Below are 22,324 nucleotides of genomic sequence, written 5' to 3' on the forward strand. Positions count from 1 at the left end.
CACAAAACATCACTTCTTAATAAGGCTCAAAGGCATTCGCTTCAGCACACGACACACAAAACATCACTTTTCTGACGTTTAAGCACTTCTTCAAATATGCAGGGTATCACTGCCAGCAACTTAAAACAAGAAGTCTTTTTGCAAGTAGATTGTTTCTAAAAAAGGATGATATTTATGGTAGCCTATTATTTATTTGGAGATTTTTTACTTTACAGAAGTAGCCTATTGCAGCCTAATAATAATAAAAATAGCCTAATAATAATAAAATGACTACTTAATTATAATACGAATATACAAATTGAAATAATTAAGAATATATATATATATATATATATATATATATATATATATATATATATATATATATATATATATATATATATAGCCACAGGAGGACACTGAAACCCTCATCCAGAGTCTGGCCAACCAAATGATTAATGCTCAAAAAGATGACTACCTAGCTTTTTGGAATAAAACAACACAAAAACAAAGTAAACTACAAAGTTATTTGGCCCTAAACAGAGATTACATAACAGCAGAATACCTGAGCACAGTCAGAGACCACAAAAAGGAAAAATATGTGCAGTCTGAGCGACAACAGCCTGGCTTTAAAGAAGCTGCCAAGAGAGAACAGGTTATGCCTGCACTGTAGGCAAGAGCTACACTTCTTAATGCCCCAACTATAATGACACTCGAAAATACTTCTTAACCAAATTTGAAATGATTTGTTCTAACTTCAAAAAGCTGGAGAATGATGCACAAGCTCAATATTTACAATTCGCTCTCCTTTGTTCATTTTTTATTTTTCCTGCTCATTTAAATGCTTTGGCGATACAATGTACAATTTGTCATGCATGCCAATAAAGCTCATTTGAATTTAATTGAATTGAGAGAAAGAGAGAGAGAAAGTGCAAAGGAAAATTCTCTATTTAAGCACTCAATCTTAAAATAGAGGAATTTAATATTACAACTCTCTTAAACATAGGCTAGTAAAATTGAATTAAGCAGATACAATAAACCTTTAAATATAATTTATTCTAGGGAAAATAAAAGTTAATGAACAGTGTTTCTATGAATTAATGATATTAGATAGCCTAAATTTCCTATTTCATTCGTTGCATAATAATAATAATAATAATAATAATAATAATAAATGTATTAAGATAAATAATTATTTAGGCCTATTAAAATCAAATAGATACAAATACCAAATTAATTAATATATATTTGAGTAAAAAGAAAAGAAAAATGCAAAGTAAAATTCTCTGCTTTAAACACTCAGGCTCAAAATGCAACATCAACACTCTAAAAGTAGGCTAAATGTCAATATAATATCAATGATTGTAATAAGTGCTTTATGATTTAAATCAATCCCCTGCTGACTCCTTATGTGAACTGCAGTCCTGGTCGTACCCAGCATGCACAGCAGAGCTATTAGCGCTTAGCTGAACAAGTGTAGACAGAAGACAACAACAACAGCATGATCTCAGCCAAACGCCAGGCTGATGGACTTGTAGGCCAGCTATGGACCCCGACAACGAGTATCAGAGCATGGCAACAAAAGTATGGCTCTTTATGACTAATGATCTGGCTCGATGAGGAGGCAGATTTTATTGCTAAACGTCCAGTAAGGTGCTCGTTGTTTTTCAAGTGTTTTAGAATATACTGCTGCTAAACTTCGCTCTATGTGCAAGTCTCTTCCGGCGGGAGCAGCAGCAGCAGCGGTGCCATGAACAGTGGACTCCCAGCTTCAGCTGCTCCGCTCGGGGGTGTCGGAATACCGGGTGTGAAAGTGAAATTCTGTCGTTATTACGCGAAAGACAAGACTTGTTTTTATGGAGATGAATGCCAGTTTCTGCATGAGGACCCGTCCATGGCGAGCCTTTCTCTACACGGTGGTAGTACAAGTGCAGGAGGAGGAGGAGGAGGAGGAGGAGGAGGAAGCCCCGTGTCTTTATCTCTGGCCGGTGGAGCAGTGACGGCGGCGGGATACGTGCTTGGAGGGAGTGCGGCCAGTGGTGCTCCTGCGAACGTTCCCAAAAAGAACGATTCTCTCGGTCCCGCGGGAACAGCTCTGGAGGGACAGCTGTTGTCCAGTAAGTTTGCACTGAGGCCTAGTGTATACTGTTCTCTGTTGTTGTAACTACACGGCGGCTTTTGTCTAAATCGAGGCCGCGGATTTAGCGCGGGCCTACCTCTCGCCACCAAAACAACACGGGAAATTCAACATGTTACTCCACAGCGCGCAGGCACTTTTAAACGAAAGACGAAAATACTTGAACAAACAACGGTAAAGCGTTTAGTTAATGCTCTGTGCTGCTTTTGCTGGTTCCAAAATGTTTTTAAAAAATGAATAATTTGTCTAGTTTTTAAAAACTGGAAGGTATGGCAAGCCATTTTTACAATTATTCCTTTAAAACAAACCAGTATTTCGTTAACTTGTAGTACTCCAGTTTTTTAATAACCGTTTCACATGTAAATAGACATTATTAGACACTACAGTGAGAGTTGTCGCCAAAATAAATCAAAATGCAATAAAATGCAAGTCCTTGTCACCATATTCCGCTGAAATTATTTGTTGCAACTGGCCTGGTTGCAAAACGTATGACACAAAACCAACAAAACTTAATGTAAGCTGACACATCAGGACAGCACTCAGATCAAAGCAAATTAGCGACAGACTAGGGGTGTAAAGGTACACAGAAGTCACGTTCGGTTCAGACATCACGATTTCGGTACAATGGAGGGAAAAGCAAAGCAAAAATGCAGAAGGCTTGTGCATGTCTCAGGCTGTACCACCAAAGGAAAATAAATGACCTAAGCCTTGTATTTTTTAAATAAGTTTTATTAATAAAGTAAAGGCATAGAACCAGTTTATTTGTAGTGCACTGACAATAGTTTTATGTAATTAGTTTATTAATTAAATAAATAAAAAGACCTTGAGATATGTTTGGTAATTGTACCTGAATGAATTGAAAATTAATTTGCTACATTTCAGATTAATATATTTGTTTTCCTTAAAATTTGAATTATCATTAAACAAAATGACGGAGTATGTTTTTATGTTTCCACTGTTCATCGCGCCTGTGCCTCACACACACGCACTCAAATATAAGTAAACACTTTGCGACTTTTCGGACTTTTTGTGTAACAGATCGTAATTACTTAATTTGGGATTTTTTTTTTACTATAATGCAGAATTACAGCAAATGTGCATAATGGTCGCTGAGTTGGAACATTTTCTGAAAGAAAGTTTTATATATAAAAAAAGTGGCAGTGGCAGAACAAAATCCGTTAACACGTGACCTATTCGATTTTAAATAACTTACCCAAGCAGCAAACTATTCCACCCTGGTTGATGCTGTCATCCAGATGTATCACTTATAATTGCTGGGGTTTAAATGCTTTCAAAAGCTTTGGCTTTCTGCACCAAATTAATCTCTGGTGTAGGCCTTCATTTTCCTTTGCTGACCAAGCCTGTTCTCGTCAACTATTAGGGGCCATCCCTAGTTTTAAGGGATAAATGTTAAATGGCTTGCCATAGGAAGGATCCTGCCGTTGTCCACATGCAAGATTGAAATATCTTGTAATAGCAAGCATTTTGTTCACCAGTGTTTTTATGGCACTTTATATGATTTGCTTGTGTCTGAGTACATTTTCACAATATATACCGAAGCAACCAATATTTTAAATGATTTATTTAGTTTGAAAAAGGTTTACATCGGACTTTGAGTAAGATGTTGTAAACACAAAGGGTTACATACATGTTTTCTTTATTGCAGTCCCTGGGATGGAGGGAGGTGCTCTGAATGATGCCAGTCTGACCAACTCATACTTCAGCAGCTCTTTTATTGGAGTTAATGGGTTTGGAGGCCCAGCAGAGTCCAAATATTCAATGATGCAGGTAACTTAAATCACTAGTGACTGTGTGTGTGGTGATAGGAAACCAATATATGATACTAGCAACTAGGTCTGTCAAGTTGAGCACACAGTGGAGATTCATAATAGGACACTTCACATTTTGATGGTTGCTTGTGTTTTCAGAGGATGACCAGCAGTAGCAGTTCTCCAAGTCTGCTGAACGATGCCAAGAGCTTCAGCCACAGCACACATGGTGTGATAAAAGTTGTTTGAATTTTTTTTGTTTTGGCAATTAAGCTGTTGTGGTAAGATTTAAAAACCTATTTTTTTATGCATCCACTCCACTTTTTAGATCCAGTAAATTCCCCAACATCATCTCTCTTCAGTGATTTTGGTGCTTTGAGCATATCACAAAGGAGAAAAGTGAGTGCTTAATATGTCAGTTATGCTGTTAATATTGTGACTGGGTATTTTGTTGATGCACGAATCACCTGTACTTCTAACATCTTTTGAGAAGGCATATGAAAATAAAAATGTTTCATGCTAGTCATCCAACAACTGACTTGTTGATTAGTAACTTTAAAAAAAATAATAATAAACTCTCGGCTAATTATACAGCTTTTAGTCAGTTTGCACAGGAAAAACAATAAGTTTTGTATTCAAATTCCTCAGCATTAACCCTCTATGGTATGCATTATGTTCTAACCATGAAATATTTCAAAAATGGTCAAAAAAGTTGTTTTTCTTTAAAATTATGATTTTCTTTTCTATTTAAATGCACATTTCTTTAATAAATTGATAGATTGATACACTTGGAACTAATGCAACCAAAAATAAGTAGATCCCTATCATTTAATCCCTGTCATTCCTTGTCATTTGGCTAACTCCTCACTCTTATCACATTGAAGAGCTAACTCTGCACTCTTCTTATTGCCCTTTCCGTAAAATATTGCTGTATTCATTTTCTGAAAAGAAGTCATAGATATTTATACATAAATACAACTATACTACAATAAACACTTCAAATAAATAAATAACTGCAATCATGATGCTACTATCTATAAAAATCCCAATGGGAAAATACATTACTGCAATTCCATAGTTGTACAGCGTTGCCATATGGAAACATTGATATTTTCTCAATTTACAGTAAAACTATGATAGACAGTTTATTTGTGAATAAAAATATCTAATTTACTTATCAAAGGTGCTGGAAAAAATCCCCCTTGAGAAGAGATGTTTAGAATTGAGGTTAATAGAGCAATTTCTGGAGCACTTCAACAGGTGTCTTCTGTGTGAGGGTGACAATGGGAAAGAGAGTTTTGGAGGGACATTCACATGTCATTTGACTTAAAAACAGCACATCATTGACTACCTTAAGGCCTGCCCTTTTTATTCCCATGGTGCAATATATTGTATTTTTTTCTGAATAACAAGGAAATGAGTAGAAATTAATTGTTGCCATATGGCAACTCCGTACCATAAAGGGTTAATGCACAGTCATGCTACAGTCACATACATTTAGACGGACATTAGTTGCAATTAAATTGTGTCTGTGATTGCATTTTAAGATGATGTGTCAAGGTATAAACATGTCTCCAGACCCTTGTGCTCTGTTCCTCTCTATCTGGTTGTTTTTGAATGCAAGAACACATCTTATGTAAACACCCCCTTAGACATTGTGTTCAATCTTTTAGTTATTTATTTTATTAAATTATTTTGTATTATATTTTTTATTTTTTTTATCTATTTATTGCAATTAAAATTTTTATTATAAATAAATAACCTGAAACCAGTTTGAAAACCGATTAGTAATGAGTCAGAAACCAGCCTAATTATACAGGAGTTCCTAAGACATTAGTTGATTTAGAATTATTATTTTTTGCATTGCACGTCCCTAACTTGTGAAAACTTTCTTGAAGTTGTTGGAGTGAAACCATTACAGTTCTGTTTATATCTGTGGTTCTTTTGCAGGCTCCTAACCCCACAGCTAGTGAATTCGTCCCTAAAGGGGCCCCACGAATGGCCTCCATATCTCAGACAACCGTGCCAGCATTCGCCTCCCCCATCTTCCCTCATCCTGGCCTGAGCAGCTCCACGGCGGCGGCTCTTGCACCTGGTCAGTGACTCAAAAAGTATCACCTGGTGTTCTGAATTTTTTTGTCTGGCTAAACATGTCTTATCTTATGCTTTGTATTTCTATTCAGTCTTTTAATGTGTATGATCTTTTAGGTTAGGTTGTGGTCTTCTTTTTGTGAATCTGTTTTTAATCAGGCTTTAATGTGTGGTTTCTTGGACAGGTATGTCCCTCTCTGCTGGGTCATCGCCTCTCCACTCCCCCAAAATCACCCCTCACACCTCCCCAGCCCCGCGGCGGCGCAGCCATACACCCAACCCCAACCCCAACCCAGCCAATTACATGGTGCCCACCACTGCGTCTGACCCGGGAGGTGGAGCCCATGTAATCCAAAAGGAGACTGTAGGCGGGACAACCTACTTCTATACCGATAACACCCCTGCTCCCTTGGCTGGAATGGTATGGTCCATGTAAATTGGGAGTTTGCTGTGCACTATTATTGTTTTTACCTGATTTACCTGAATTATTATTATTTTTTCAATTTTCAGGTGTTCCCTACGTATCACATGTATCCACAAACGGCACCTCATGTGGCATACATGCAGCCAAAAGCGAACGCGCCATCTTTCTTTATGGCTGACGAACTCCGACAGGTATTCTGCCGTTTCTGCCTTCATGTGTTAGCCAGTGTTTTTTTTTTCACTTATTTATTGTAACACCTATGTTTGTCTTTTGTAGGAGCTGATTAACAGGCATTTAATAACGATGGCACAGATAGATCAGTCTGAGAACACTGGTAAGGATGTGGTTTGTCTTGTGTTGGCATGATATGTTAACATCGTTTTTGTTTTAATGGACAACGTAGCAACTGTTCAGTTATAATGTCTGTTTTGTGGTCTGCGCATCTGGATTCACCTGCTGTCTGAGAAGAAACCCACATCCTTTGTCTGTCTGTCTTTTATTTGGATTATTTTGAAAAGTATTTACATGGTTATCCACCTGTGTCATCCATATCTATATTCATATCCACATAAAATCCTTTTTTTCTTTTCTTTTTTTTTTTTTCAGTATGTTTGAATAGTATGAAGTTTGCAGTATGTGAGTACCGGTGTGTTGTATGTTGAAGTCAGCTGTTCCATCTCCCCTTTAGGAGTGCCATCTGAGGTAGACAGTTACCACAGCCTCTTTCCCCTGGAACCCCTTCCCCCACCCAACCGTCTTCAGAAAACCAGCAATTTCAGTTACATCACTTCCTGTTACAAGGCAGTCAACAGCAAAGATGACCTGCCTTACTGCCTCAGGAGGATACATGGTGAGGCATTAAGTGTTTTATCTACAGCAATTCCTGCAGAGATTTTGCACACTTTTGTTTTGAATTAACTGTTGAACAGGATAATTAAAAATTAAAACAATTTCAGAATGTTTTTAAAGTATTCATGGGCGTGAAAGTGAAAGCTGTGATAGCACAAGGGAGTGGTAAAGAAAGCAGTGGTAGCACACTTAATTGTTTTGTTTAGTACTCCCGTGTAACTTTGGAAATTACTTTTATGCATTCACAGGCTTCAGACTGGTCAACACCAAGTGTATGATGCTGGTAGACATGTGGAAGAAGATTCAGCACTCCAATACTGTGACCCTCCGAGAGGTCTTCACCACCAAAGCATTTGGAGACCACTGTACGAATAAGTTTGCTTTTTATATGACTGGGCATGTGCATATCCAAACTATTGTGCAGAACAGCTTTTGGTTTCTCCACTTAATGTCAATGAAGTGATGCTCATGTTTTATTTAAAAAATACATTAAAAATGCACTTTGTCTTGGTTATAGCTCTGCTGTGAGGTGTTTTTAATTAATGAATTAAAATTCATTTTTATTTTTGGTTGGTGGGGGCATAAATTTATTGTCAGGGTAACACATCTGTTCTGATGTTTCATAATAAAGAAAAATAAATCATAGGTAGTTTGACCCATTTCTTTAAAAAAAATTTAACACACGTTTATTTATATTAATGCATATTAATTGTTTGTTAATAGTAATACTTGGGAAAATATTATAAAAGTTTTTTAAAATGATGTTAAACCATGTGTGTTTTAAACAAAATTGTCATACTTCGAGACTTTTTTGCATTGTTAGAGACTTTATATATGAATCACGTCTGCCCTCCACAGCACTGGTGTTCTCCTATGACTTCCATGCGGGGTCGGAGACCATGTTCAGCAGGCACTTCAATGATCCGGCAGCGGATTCTTACTTCACAAAAAGAAAGTGGGGTGAGTTTTTTTTCTTGCTCAGTTGTTTCTGTTTGTGTGTGTGGATACAGCCGTTATTTGCAGAGTATGTCAAATGTCTGGTGGCAGTTGCGTCTTTGTGAACATGTAGCGAGGAAAGAGGAAGGAGTGGTTGAAACCGATGCTTTCTCAGGTAGGCTCAGTACCTGCAAGCTCAAGACTGCCAGAGGAAGCAAAACCCAGGGATGACGTTTAGCTATAAACAGCTGCAGCGTATACGGCTGCATTAACTACAGTGCAGCCTCAAACCATACAACATGTGCTTATCAGGGTGGGTCACAACATCTAAAAATATACACTTATTCGTATATATACAGTGCTATGCATAAGTTTAGACACCCATGCTAAAGTTGACTAAAAAGAGGAATAAAAAAAATCATCTTTTGGAAATTGAACTTAATGCACCTTCACCATACCTAGAGATTGGCAAGGAGTACTTTCCATAAGATCATCTCTCAATGCAAATCAAACCAGCTATTAGGCTAACTGAAATAAAACCATGCCAATCTCTAAGTATGGTGAAGGCTATGTGATGATGTGCGGCTATTTTAATTCCAAAGGCCAAGGGAACTTTATCAGGATGCATAGTATCCTGGATCCATGAAGTAACTGGCCTTTAAAAATAAAAATCTGCCTGCCTCTATGGGAATTTAACATAGGGGTGTCCAAACTTATGCACTCTGTATTTTAAGGAAGAACATTTATTTATTTACGATACATTATTCATTCACAAAGAAAATTGGTGTCCTTAAAGGTTGGATTTTTTCTAATTGTTTTAATTAAGGCATTAAGTTCAATTTCCAAAAGATGATTTTTTTATTCCTCTTTTTAGTCAACTTTAGCATGGGTGTCTAAACTTATGCATAGCACTGTATATTGATATAAAACTTTATCTAAAACCTTAGCACTGAAAAGTTTTATTGCCCATGTTTATTTGCTGCAAAGACATTGGTTAATAAAGTGAAATTAACTGCATAAAGTATATTTGTATTATTTAACATAATTATTACAGGTTTGCAAAATATTCTGAGTTTGTTTCACTGTTTTTATTCATTTTGAAGAATGCTGAATCTGTTTTTGTGCAAGTGAGATGAGTAAATGCATGATCACATTTAGTCTAGAACTACACTATGCATCATGTTTACACTGCGCACTCACAACCCCTCTGCATTTTCTTCCGATTTCTCTCAACATGGAAACAGGAGAGGTGTCAGTCAATAAATGGAAAAACAAAGTAACTTTTGTTACTTATTTGAAAAATATTTTTTTGTAAATTTAAAATGAATGCATTACTTTACTCATTACTTGAAAAAAGTCATCTGATTTTGCATTGCTTGTAATGCATAACACTTTTTATAATTAATTTTAATTATTTAAATTTTATTTATTCATTTATTTTTTGATTAGGGCAGCATGAGCTCCCTCCTCCACGGCAACATGCGGGCCTGTTACCGGAGTCTCTGATTTGGGCCTATATCGTCCAACTGAGCTCGGCACTGCGCACCATTCACACAGCTGGGCTGGCCTGCAGGGTCATGGACCCTAGTAAGATCCTGATCACTGGAAAGACACGGTACATATTACTCAATTAAACCAGAACTATATTCCTGTAACTGCTGGGCATCAGTTGAATGTGTTTGAAATTATTTAAATTTTTTGCCCTTTGCCCAGTCAAGGTCTTTTACCTTGGTAGTAGGAGAACACTCCTAACAGGAGGCTGTTCAATCATTTAGAATTAATGTAAAGTGGAGCGAGTTGGTCAGCTGATTTATCTGAAAGATTGGTGAGATTGCTAACTTGTAGAGCATCTTCTGTATTCATCACAAGGAAGACACAAGTGTAATAAAATACATTTTATTAACAAAAGATAAACAAGAATAACTAACACAACCACCAAATGAATACCATGAATGATAAAGGAATAAAGTGCTTAAGATGCAGTGATTAAGTTGAGTGTGGCTACGGAAGAGTTACGTTATCTTATGGAAAGATAAACTGTTGTTTCTCTGAAAGTAATAAGGTGAAGAACCTTATTATGCAACAAATAAATGAAAGATTATTTGTTATTAACTAGCATCAGTTATTTACCTCTGTACATCTACTGATAATATACAAAAATGCCAAGGTCTCTGGAAAGGGGTTTGGTAAAATGATATTTACATTCCACTTGGTCGAGTGAGCAGTCCGATTGCGGTGACTTCTTCCACTGGTTGTGGGTGACAATGCAGGGGGGAAAGGAGATGGAATCTGTTTCAGCAGCCTTGAAGATGAAGATCTGTGGGATGCTGATCTCCTGCAGCCTCAAAGGGTCCTAAAATCTGGAACATGCAGATGAGGCCCTGAAGTAGGTGCAGAAGGTCCTTAATCTGGAACACGCAGACGAAGGTACCTTGAATTGAAGGTACTTGCTCTCCTGAGCCTAACCATGTTGCAAATGTCTCTGTGTGTCTTCTGCCCCACCGTGCCAGACACTCAGAACTTGGTCAATCCGCTTTTGTCTCTCTAGCGTGGAGACTTGGGACGAGCTGTAGTCGTTACTGTCTCGCTGGACTAAAACTCTGAACGTAGTGTTTGTTAATGTCTCTTTCCTCCCAGACTGGAGGCTCAGAACGCGGTAATATCTGTTAATGTCTCCCCTTAAAGGACTGAGACCCAGAACAGTATATATGTTATGTCTCAGCTTTGCAGGCCTGGACTCAGAACTGTATATCTGTTATGTCTCATCCTTGGAGGACAGACTCAGAACGGTATATCTGTTATGCCTCATCCTTTTAGCACAGACTTAGAACAAGGAGGGTCTGTTGAACGGGTACCTTTATCCCTTTACGATGAGGAGGAGATTGCAAATTTGTGCTTCTCCATTCCAGTGCTGCGATTGGCTGCTGGCATCACAGGGGACACACAGTGTGGTTTACCCTTCTTTCCCCTATTGAACTCATTTGCATAAAGCAAACAGTTAGAAGTCTTTAAAGTGTCTTTAAAGTTTTACCAATGCATTTCTCACTTTCCGAACCACCACCAGAATACCTTTGGCATTATTATAAACAGAGTTCAAACAAGATTAAACTGTCATGCATTTATTCATTTGTACATTATCAGCTGGAATTGAGTAAGATGTTGCATTACAAACAGCTGGCACTGAGAATACTTATTTCTCTGAATAAGTATGAAATGGATGTGTGTTGTTTACATCAGTTTTAAGGTTTCAAAACATAGTTATGAATGGATTTGGATGGATCATTGTGGTTTTTCTTTGTTTCACCCGCTGTTGCATCCGGAGGTCCTTAAGAATTTTTATGGCAGTCACAGGCCAACATCGAAATGGGTGAAGGGCAGAAACTGTATGTGGACCAATGAGAAGTCCTGTCCTTCCCAGGCTTGGAACTAGATGTCTTCTTGCCCTCTGAGAGGTGTCTGTCTGGCTGTTGTCCTAGCATCTTTATCTGATGGTGTTGGACAGTTTGTTTGTGTTAGTCCACCAAGATCCAATCTAAATGTAGAGAGACAGAGAGGGGTCTGGCCATAAACTTGGCCCTGGAATGTGCTGTTCAGTACAATATTTTTGCATTTTCTTTAGTGGGACCAGCCAAAATCTGAACTACTAACTAAATCATGCAAACAGTAACTGGTTAAAGAACTAAAGACTCTTCTTGATAAGACTTCTGAAATTAAGGACAGTCAAACCACAGATCGGTCAGTGTTCTGTGGGGCCTCTATTTTCTATCCATAAATGGTGAATGGAGAAGTTCACTTTTAGATTGTTTTTGCTGTTCCTTTATTACACACTACCTGTTAATCTGCTTCTCTGAGCAGAGTTTGCACAAATTAAAAACATGCAAACACAAACGTTGCTAAATGTCTGTTGTTTCTCCGTAGGTTACGAGTCAACTGTGTAGGAATGTTTGATGTCTTAACATTTGACAATAGTCAGACCAACCACCTGGCGCTGATGCCCCAGTACCAGGTACATCCAAACATAGTGTTATGCCCATCACATACATTTCTTGACTGCGCATCTGCATTTAATCATGTTTTGTTACATAAACTATCGTTCAAATTCATTAAGATTAGGTCATTAAGATTTTTGTTGTTGTTATTGTTGAAAGAAGTCTCTAAAAATGACTGTAATATTGTGAAATATGATCATAATTTAAAATAACTTTTCTTTTAATTATATTTTAGAATGTAATTTATTCCTGTGATGGCAAAGCCGAATTGTCATTGTTGTGGAGTAAAAAAATAGTTCTATGTTCTATGTGCTTGTTGTTTTACACTTTTACACTTAGTTTCATCAGTTGCTGTTCCTCTTTGTGTCTATCAGCAAGCAGATCTTATCTCCCTGGGGAAGGTGGTGTTGGCCTTGGCTTGTAACTCTCTAGCTGGCATTCAGAGAGAGAATCTGCAGAAGGCCATGGAGCTGGTGTCAATCAACTACTCATCTGACCTCAAGAACCTCATTCTGTGGGCCTTTTATTGTCTAAATTCTCAAAGTGGTTATAGTGTGACACATGGCAGTTTGTGGTTTTAATAAGACTGATTATTGTGCATGTAGTCATACATTCACACTTGTGGCCCCACATTCAAACTAATGTTTCATGTTTCAATATTCAGATACCTGCTGTCAGAACAGAGCCGTCTGCGCAGCGTCAATGACATTATGCCCATGATTGGAGCACGATTTTACACTCAACTTGATGCCTCGCAGATGAGGAACGATGTCATTGAGGAGGACTTGGCTAAGGTACTCATACATGTTTTCTCTAGTCGGGTAGCACCAGTTTCTGAATGTTTTTGGCATTTCTGCTGCATAGGTAGCCAAGTTTTATTGAAAGCCCATTTTTCCAGCGGTGAAGTACCCTTTAATTTTATTTAAATTGGACTACACTAGTCATGCTGTATTTGTCGTATTTTGTTTCTCTCACTTTCTGATCTTGTCTCACTCACTCACAGGTTCAATAGCAGTGCAGGAAACGAAAAGAAACATCCTTTCAGTATCTAGTTTACATAGTATGCCGTTATCTAGTATGTGCTGAGGGCAAACCAGAGATGAGAGATGGTGTGATTGCTGAAAATATTCTGGACAGTTTCAGCTCTTCCTTCTGCTTTCCTCCTTTTATTTACTCATATCAGATATGTGAAGACATTTCTGACCACCCTGCTGCAAACACCTACAAACATGCACTGTTGCATTTAACTCATTTTTCTTCATGAGAATGGCCTTTTTAAACAGTGCCGTGTCCGTTGCATTTGTTTAGTGCTGTGCTGCATTTGGTGTGTGAGCAAATGTGATGCAGAAAGAGGTTTAAATATGACCTGGTTTCCTCTCTAACTTCCCTTCTCATATTCTGTGAAGTCTCACTTGCACACACCCAATATAACCCAATGTAATTTTTGTTTTTCAAAAATGTTGCATTTTTATTTTGCAGGAGGTTCAAAATGGCCGATTGTTCCGCCTTCTGGCGAAACTGGGAACGATCAACGAGAGACCAGAGTAAGGGTTTTTATTACAACTGAAATAGAGTTCAGAAATGGCAACCTTTTACAAAATGCTTCCAAAATGGTTCACTTTAACATTGAATTTTTTGTAGGTTCCAGAAGGACCCAACATGGTCTGAGACTGGTGACCGTTACCTGCTGAAGCTCTTCAGAGATCACCTGTTCCACCAGGTGACAGAGACAGGCACGCCCTGGATCGACCTCAGCCACATCGTGTCCTGTCTCAATAAGGTGAGCTTGTGTGTTGGAGCTCATGTTATATGTTGGGTCAATGACTAAATATCAATTTATTGAAAGGTGCATTTAAAAAATGCAATGTGTATATATAATTACTTTAATACACCTGCTGAACAAGTAAAAAATGTCAAGGAGATGCAAATATCCTGATATCAATAAAGAAAAAAAAAGCCTCATTAAAATAAATAAATTCTAGATAATAGATCTTCTTGTAGGGGATAGTTCTAGACATTTTGGGTGAACTATCCCTTAAGTAGTTTGTCAATCTTTAATTATTTCTAATATAAATATGTAGCAACTGCTTATTAATTTTTATAGTTCTGTGGTACAACCAACATGCAGAAAGAAAAAAAACCAAGTGGTCAATGAGATTAGTCTGATGTATATATTTCTATACATAAAAATGATAATTGGACCTTTTTATGACCAGGGAAGGTTAGTTCAGATTGTAAAAAAGTGGTGTAACTCAAAAACAATATTTATAAAAAATATTTGTAAAAATTATTTTGATTTGATGGTTAGACCGCATGACATTTTTAGAGCTATTCAATTTCAATAAACTTTTCTTGAAAATAATGTAAAGGTTTTTCAAAAACCAACATGAATACAGTCAGTAGATTTCTTGTCACATTTTAAAATATTTTACTTATTCCTCACCATGGACTAGGGCTGCACGTTTTCAAGTTTTTCATTAACCGTTAACCGAGGCCCTTAGCGGTTAATACTCGGTTAACCACAGTGTGCGCGCCGCAACCCCGAGATAGGCGTAATTTGCGGGTGGGACATGATGTCCCCACCACTTTTGAAACATCTTGCAGGACGAATGTACCAATACAAATAAACAAAACATCTCCAGTTAAAGGAGAACTCCGGTCAATTTTAACATTGAGCTCATTTTTTTGTAAATTTGGAGTGCTGTCAGTACAGAGAACAACGACAAAAATCGGTGTTGCCTACACCGTGTTATCCTCTTTTTAAAATTTGCACCCTGTTGACTTCAATGGGGCAAGTTTTAAACCTGCTTTTAGCCTCTTAACATCCTTGATGTGTCATTACAAGTGCACAGGTCATGTGAGTGATTCCTTTAGAGTGATCACTGGTGAATCTGACTGCAGTAGATGTGAAAGATATGGATAAAAATGATGTTATTTCAGCCAGCGCACATACCTGTATTTTCTTCCTGTTTTCGGTCTAAGTCCATAGTAATCGATTGTCGAGTTCACGCGTGATCATAGGTAACTAAACCTATGCGTGTGAACTCGACAATCGATTACTATGGACTTCGACCGAAAACAGGATGTAAATACAGGTATGTGCGCTGGCTGAAATAACATCATTTTTATCCATATCTTTCACATCTACTGCAGTCAGATTCACCCGTGATCACTCTGAAGGAATCACTCACATGACCTGTGCACTTGTAATGACACATCAAAGATGTTAAGAGGCTAAAAGCAGGTTTAAAACTTGCCCCATTGAAGTCAACAGGGTGCAAATTTTAAAAAGAGGATAACTCGGTGTAGGCAACACCGATTTTTGTCGTTGTTCTCTGTACTGACAGCACTCCAAATTTACAAAAAAATTAGCTCAATGTTAAAATTGACCGGAGTTCTCCTTTAACTAGCAGAGCATTCATTCGTTCGTTTTTTAAATAAGAGGCGATCTAGGAATAAAAAAGCTGTACGAGAATAGTCGGCCTTCACTGAAGAGCTATCTTCACAGGAAAGAAAAACAGTTTAATAATTATTAATTAATTCGTGGCCACGAAATAATTCACCTGAATATTCACCAATTCACAAAAATAGGTCTTTAGCATTCACTAATTAATAGTATCAAACTGTTTTTGGCCACGTTGTAGGCTAATTCGTTAAATCAAAATGAGGGAGGGAATTAGTTCAGCGTGTCCACGATTTATTAAAACGAGTGAACAAATAAGTCGTCGTAACAACTAATTATTTAGATCAGTGGACAGGGCGCATAAGAACAAACAAGAGAGAGAGAGAATCCCAGCCGCGCGCGCGCGCACTCTCACCGCCTTCAAACAACACGAGCGCTGTATTGCTCTCTCTCCCTCGCGCATATCAACACAACAGTAAAAGGTCGGAAGACCGATTGTGTTTTGTAGATTAGTAGTTTGTTCATATAAAGTGTTTGATTAGCAAGTACATGTTTAGGAAATGCATAATACAAATTGTATGGGTTAATGTAACGGTAAACGGACTCTGCGGGTAAAACTGTTGTGATGAAACTGCGTATGCGCGGGGTGAAACTGTAAAAAAAAATTATTACAACTAAATTCAATGCACGCCATTGACGCCACTTAACCGAGCAAAATGTTTCACTCGGTTACGCAATTTTTAACGGTTAATCGGTTAACCATGGACACCCCTACCATGGACCCTCTTATTTGTCATTGACCCATAATTGTGACATTTTTATGGGAACCTTCACTTCAGCTGTGCTAGTTTAATGAATTCACTACTCTCAAACTAACTTTATTTGTTCTGCCAGTTGGATGCTGGAGTTCCGGAGAAGATCAGTCTGGTGTCACGGGATGAGAAGAGCGTGCTTGTGGTGACTTACTCAGACCTGAAGCGCTGCTTTGAGAGCACCTTCCAGGAACTGCAGGCCGCCACTAACGGCCCCCTGTAACACCCATCCATCCCCACAGGAGTGGGCTGGAACTGCCTGAAACAGAGCACATTGCACTACAGCCTGGAATCATAGGTGCAGAATGATGATCTCACAACCAGGGCAGAGCCAGCTGGTTGCTCACCTCCAGTCAGATACACTGTTCTGTCCAGAGAAAGTTGTTTTCTAAAGCTTATTTTTTTTAGTTTTCACAACAACAGCTGCAGAATTATGAACTGAACTGAGAGCTGTGATAATAATGATGATGATTTTTTTTTTAGACTTGGGAACAATGTCCAAAAAAAAAAAAAAAAGAGTCTTTACTTCCTGCTTTTATTTCTATTTTTTTCTTTTCTATTTTTCTTTGGAGGATGCACTAAACATTTTAAGTTCCTTTTTAAGTGATTGTGCGTGCGTGTCCCACAGGGTGCATTGAGGGTCGAGGCCTCACACATGAAATGGGTGTAAAACAGAGCGCTGTTTTCCCACATCATATCCTCGGCCTTTTTTTTTTTAAATGAGGTACTACAAATTGGGACAGACCACTGGTCATGTGTGCAGGGTCCTCAACTCTGATGGGACAAACCACTGGGTTGGGCAAATTGATGAGACTGACCACTTATGAATGTGTGGCATTAGTAACGTGCCACCACTCCTTCTCCGATGTAATGACTCCTTTAAAAGTCGGCCAAATTGGAGGCGGGAGGGGACGTTACTGGTTGCGTGCCGTCGAGGGGGATTCACGGTGTTTGCTGGCGCTGACAAAGGGGTGCTCTCGCCTCTTGCTGTGTAAAATTGTTGTTTATTTCAGAATTTCGCAGCATCCTTTTTCATTTTGTGGATGCTTTTTGAAATCAGATTTTGAGAGGATGAATTTTTTTTTTTTTTCTCGTGATAGGAACCAAAGAACTGGACCACGCTAGTAAGGGAAACCAGTTCTGTCTCTTTGTGGAATGTCCCTTTCTTACGTCTCTGTTGTGGAGCATTACAAGTTTCTGTCCTTTTTGTCATTCTTTTCCCTCATTTGTTCATTTTCCCGCTCCCCCTCAGTATTGGTTTGGATATAGTGAATATCATTTTGTGTTGTTACTGTCATTCCCATTCCTCACAAAGTTGTCATACAGAGATGCATGATGGGATGTTTCTCACCTCACTTGGTCTCTGTGGACCAATCTCAGCAGGACGGTTGGCCGAGTTGGGATTGTATTGGTTTCTCTTGGCTTTGTATTTGTTTAGCTATGATTTGACCTACAAATTATGTGACGACATCCGGACAACAGTTTGGAATTCGCTCAGGATGATCCCTGACAGGAATATGCCAATGACTGAATGTGTCTGACCTGTCATTGGTGACTGCCCAATCCGTGAGTCAAGGAACAGACGGGACTTGCAGCACAGATTTGGGTGTGCCACACTGGACCGAGAGGGTGCAGGATACAGCAGGCAAAGGATGCTGTGAGTTCAATAATGTATTTTTTTTTAACTGATCAGTAGACTACTTGGTGAACATGGTGCCAAGCCTGTATCCTTCTCTGATACACACACACACACACAAACACACACACATCAATAGACACATTTTACAGGCAATCTCATATCATGTACCCAGCTTCCAGTGGAACGCACTCCAGACACATACACATACATACACATTCACACATGAAATCCTCCTTCACCAACCCAGTATGTTTTATGCCCTTCTTGTTTATTGTCACATTTTTGCAATATTTGTGTGTACAGCAGTATTTTAATAAAGATTAATAAAAGATAACATTCATTTGTGTTTTTTTTAAATGTCTCGATTGTCGCTTGAATAGCTTATGATGCACTGCAGCAGCAAAAAGGATCTGGTCTGTAACTGTGGAGGAGATGCCACAAAAATTACCAGCACTGAAAAAGCAGCAAAGAGACCCAGTCTCTGAATGGTTTTGAATGGTGCAAATGTTTTATGGCTGAAAGTATGTGTGGGCATTTATTTTTGTGTCATTAGGTGAGATGATCAGTGTTTTCTGTGATCCCAGTTGTTTATTTCCCTTTAACATTTTTTTTTCCCTGCTAATATTTAAAAGACCTGTTCTCATATAATATTTTCAGAAGTTAAGTCACTGATGTAAATACAGTCTACGGTGAACTTTTCCAGCATATGGCTTTCAGCACATGAACTCTGCTCTACAGTTAAACATGTGGTACCTACAAGCAGTGATTGTATAAAATGCATTGCACTAGCTCATAAATAATATTAGCTGCTCTGTGACTACTAAAACAAAATGAAAGAGGTTTCAAACAGTGTATATAGATGAGATAGGAGTTTTAAAACAAACACAGGTGGATTGCTTATCAGTAGTTCATGAAACACATTCCCGAAAATTTTCAAGACTGCCGAAAACCTTAAAAATGTAATTTAAATAACATCTTAAACTGATAGTTCGCTCAAAAATGAAAAATTTGTCATTTACTCACCCCCTCATATTGTTGTGTATGAATTTCTTTAACACAAAAGAAGATATTTTGAATGTTGGTAACAGACAGTTGACGGTAGCCATTAACTTACATAGTACCGTCAGCTGTCTGGTTACCAACATTAAAATATCATCTTTTGTGTTCAACAGAAGAAATTCATACAGGTTTCGAGCAACTTGATGGTGAGTAAATGATGACAGAATTTTCATTTTAGGTGAACCATCCCTTTAAAATTGAAATTTCCATTTATATATAAACAGTCATCAAAGTTCATTTGTTAAAAAGGTGTGGGAGTGTGCAGAGAATCTCAGAAGAATAAGAGACTCATTCGAAATACTGCTTTGGCTGGACGTATCTAACACGGAAAAGGAACTGAAAGCAAAATAGTCCAGATAAGCTGCGTTTTTTAGAGTGGCCATGGCAGCCTAGAAACAGCGGTAGAGGAGAGCAGCTTCACAGTCTGGAGGGGGAGAGCAGCACCTCTCTATGCTGACAACAGGGGGCGCTGTTCATACAAGGCAGCACTTTTCCCGGCAGCACCATGCGCCGGTTTTGATATTTGGAGAATAACCTGCAAAACAAAAGGCTGTGACCTCATTTTAATTACATAAAACTAAATGTTTGTTATTCACACATTTATTTTGGCATACTACCGTTCAAAAGTTTGAGTTCTGTAAACAAATGTTTTATTTTTTAGAGATGTGCTCTTTATGTTCACCAAGACTGCATTTATTTGATCAAAATACAGTAGAAACAGTTTAAAATAAACATAAAAATCAATTTATGTTGATTTATCAATGTTGAAAACCGTTAATATGTTCGTGTAAACCATGATAATGTTTTTATCCATACAAGATTCTTTGATGAATATAATGTAAAATTGAAAGGAACATCATTTATTTGGAATAGAAATCTTTTGTAGCATTTTTGAATGTCTTTACTGACCCCAAATTTTTGAACGGTAGCGTGGCAGATTATCGAGGCCAGTCTTGTGGCACCTACTTGGTGATTTTCTTGGTTTTGAATCTGTCTGTCCATTTCACCTGAATCAACTCTTCAGAAGGGAGAACCATTCCACTGTCAGACTGTTGTCCAAAAGTAAAATAAAAAGTTAGTCCCAACAACTTTACCTGAGTGAAATGCAACTATATTTTAAAATTTACATCAGGGATTTCTTTGTGGAGATCCTCAAAAGTGTTGATGGCTTTGATTTTCTCTGAGTTGATGTAGCTAAAGTATATAAAAATGTAAATAAATAATGAATAAATTAAAATAATCAAGATTTTATTTTTACAAATAAATTAAATTAAAATAAATATTATATTTTGAATATATATTCAGTTGATCTTTTCAAATATGAAGACATTCATACCTTAAAGTTCCCAGCATTTTCTGGCTTATGTCTTTCTGGTCGAGGTGCGCCATGACGGTATTTCCTTCTCCAGAAATAAAAGTGTTTAGCGGAATATAATCCTTTCCGTCCTGTTACGCAAGAAAAAAAAAAAAATCAGCTCTGAAAGCCAAATGTCCCCACTGGGAAAATGTCTTAATAAACACACAATAATTATGTCCCACTTGTTGGACGCAGGTCTGCAGGAGGTCTCCCAGTATCTCCACTAGAGCAGTGAAAGAAGGTCTGTCCTCAGGGTTATTTTCCCAGCATGCCCACATGATGCTATAACTATCAGACAAATCCCACAAGCTCATTATCATAAATGTATTGGTATTTGTTCACGCTTTATGCAGTGTATTCACGTGTGAGAACTCACATCTCCGGGGTGCTGTACTCAGGAGGACACATCCGAGTCCCCTGCTTCAGTCTGTGACAAAACTCCTCATCAATGTTCAGCCCGGGGTACGGAGACGCTCCTATAGATCACAAACACTGTTATATGTGACCGTTCACAGAGAGAGATGATTGATTTACTAAGAACATACAAACGTTATTCATTTAAAATATGTATAGGTTACCATATGGTGCATGATAAAACAAATTGAATTGCACTAAACTAAGCTATCACGCTAATTGGGTCTCTGTAACTAATACAGACTTTAATAGTCATTAGTTCAAAGCCAATGGGATCGCTTGGGGTCCTAACAGAGACTTGATTTCGAGGGAGGACCTGATGTGTCACCCCAACATCTATTTGAATGAGAAAAAATGTAGGACGGGACTATTTTGTCCATCAGGAATTGATTGGATCGTTGTGTGATGTCATGTGAGTGACAGGTTGTCGCTGCAAGTGGGAGGGGACATTATTTTGATTAAAGTTTTTGAAAAAGCCACATGAATTTTTAATAAATAATGATGTACACAGATCAATAATTTATAATAATACGACACTTGTCAAGTTGGATTTTATGCAGTTATTTTAGTTTTGCTTTTATTTTTAGAATTAGCTTTTATTTTTATATTTTTAGTTTCCATGTTCATTTTAGATTTCTTTTAGTAATGTTTTTTTTATACATTTTTTTATTACAGTTTCAGTTTTAATGACTTTTAGTTTTTTTTTTTGGTTCAAATTATTTCAATTTATTGCCAAAGCAACTTCTAGCTGAAATTTCCTAACTAATATTTATATTTTATTTTAATTTTAGCTTTATTTCATTGAACAAAAATGTTTTTAGTAGTTTTAGTTAACCACAATAACCCAGATTTCATGGTGACTTTAAACACTTTGTTTAAAAGTTTCACTTTCATGTTTCCTAACAAGTTTTCCTCACTTTCATTCTTGCTATGACCTCACTGGCCTGCTGGAGAGACAAAGGTCAATTGTTCTATTGTGTCATATTTCAAAGGGGTTGTGCTATGAAAAAATCAACGGTGACGTGCTGAACGCTTGACTGATGTGGAATTACCAAGTGAGAAGATCTCCCAGAGCAGAACTCCATACGACCACACGTCACTCTGAGTGGTGAAGACTTTGTCGAAGATCGATTCAGGGGCCATCCACTTCAGTGGTAACCGTGCCTTATGGCAAAACACATTCATAACTCACATTTGACCCTTTACTTTATGTTGTTGACCACTGACATTGATTTACCGATGGCAGTACACTCACATCTCCCTTGCGCACATAGTCTGGGTCTTTGTATACGTCTCGAGCCAAGCCAAAATCACAGATCTTCACCACATTGTTGTTCGACAACAGGATGTTTCTGGCAGCAAGGTCACGATGAATGCACTAACAACATGAAAAGACCTTTGTGATTCAACCACAGTCATATTCATTCTCACATACCCTCATGTAAACAGGAAGGAAGAAACTTTAC

The 22,324-nt window shown here is 37.8% G+C and overlaps 2 protein-coding genes across 3 annotated transcripts in view; one reads left to right on the forward strand and one right to left on the reverse strand.

Annotated features, from left to right (window-relative positions):
* The first annotated feature begins 1,399 nt into the window (after positions 1-1,399).
* pan3 (poly(A) specific ribonuclease subunit PAN3) lies at positions 1,400-18,367 on the forward strand. The gene is made up of 18 exons (XM_081353045.1): positions 1,400-2,096; positions 3,783-3,904; positions 4,045-4,114; positions 4,214-4,284; positions 5,836-5,980; positions 6,162-6,397; positions 6,487-6,591; positions 6,677-6,734; positions 7,089-7,250; positions 7,498-7,614; positions 8,108-8,209; positions 9,635-9,800; positions 12,104-12,191; positions 12,549-12,688; positions 12,839-12,968; positions 13,654-13,718; positions 13,816-13,954; positions 16,472-18,367. The coding sequence occupies exons 1-18, from the start codon at positions 1,730-1,732 to the stop codon at positions 16,610-16,612; spliced, it is 2,424 nt and encodes an 807-aa protein (XP_081209171.1). The 5' UTR covers positions 1,400-1,729; the 3' UTR covers positions 16,613-18,367.
* Positions 18,284-22,324, reverse strand: part of flt1 (fms related receptor tyrosine kinase 1) — a 31,176-nt gene continuing 27,135 nt past the window's right edge. The window contains exons 23-30 of one of the 2 annotated variants that reach the window (XM_081353039.1): positions 22,114-22,236; positions 21,911-22,022; positions 20,821-20,920; positions 20,627-20,732; positions 20,424-20,533; positions 20,215-20,281; positions 20,054-20,136; positions 18,284-19,622 (exon numbers count right to left, since the gene is read on the reverse strand). In XM_081353039.1, the coding sequence (XP_081209165.1) occupies positions 19,505-19,622; positions 20,054-20,136; positions 20,215-20,281; positions 20,424-20,533; positions 20,627-20,732; positions 20,821-20,920; positions 21,911-22,022; positions 22,114-22,236 (819 nt within the window). In that variant the 3' untranslated portion in view covers positions 18,284-19,504. The remainder of the gene's footprint in view (positions 19,623-20,053; positions 20,137-20,214; positions 20,282-20,423; positions 20,534-20,626; positions 20,733-20,820; positions 20,921-21,910; positions 22,023-22,113; positions 22,237-22,324) is intronic. The other variant, XM_081353040.1, reaches the window with a different exon arrangement.

This window comes from Scardinius erythrophthalmus (assembly GCF_964197995.2).
Source record: "Scardinius erythrophthalmus genome assembly, chromosome: 22".
Classification (NCBI taxonomy): Eukaryota; Metazoa; Chordata; class Actinopteri; order Cypriniformes; family Leuciscidae; genus Scardinius; species Scardinius erythrophthalmus.

Excerpts from the sequence above, each read along its gene's own strand:
- pan3 (XM_081353045.1), top strand. The coding sequence starts at position 1,730 with ATGAACAGTGGACTCCCAGCTTCAGCTGCTCCGCTCGGGGGTGTCGGA. Across the intron at positions 9,801-12,103 it reads CTGATCACTGGAAAGACACG|GTTACGAGTCAACTGTGTAG; the intron begins GTACATATTACT and ends GTTTCTCCGTAG. Across the intron at positions 13,955-16,471 it reads TCGTGTCCTGTCTCAATAAG|TTGGATGCTGGAGTTCCGGA; the intron begins GTGAGCTTGTGT and ends TTGTTCTGCCAG.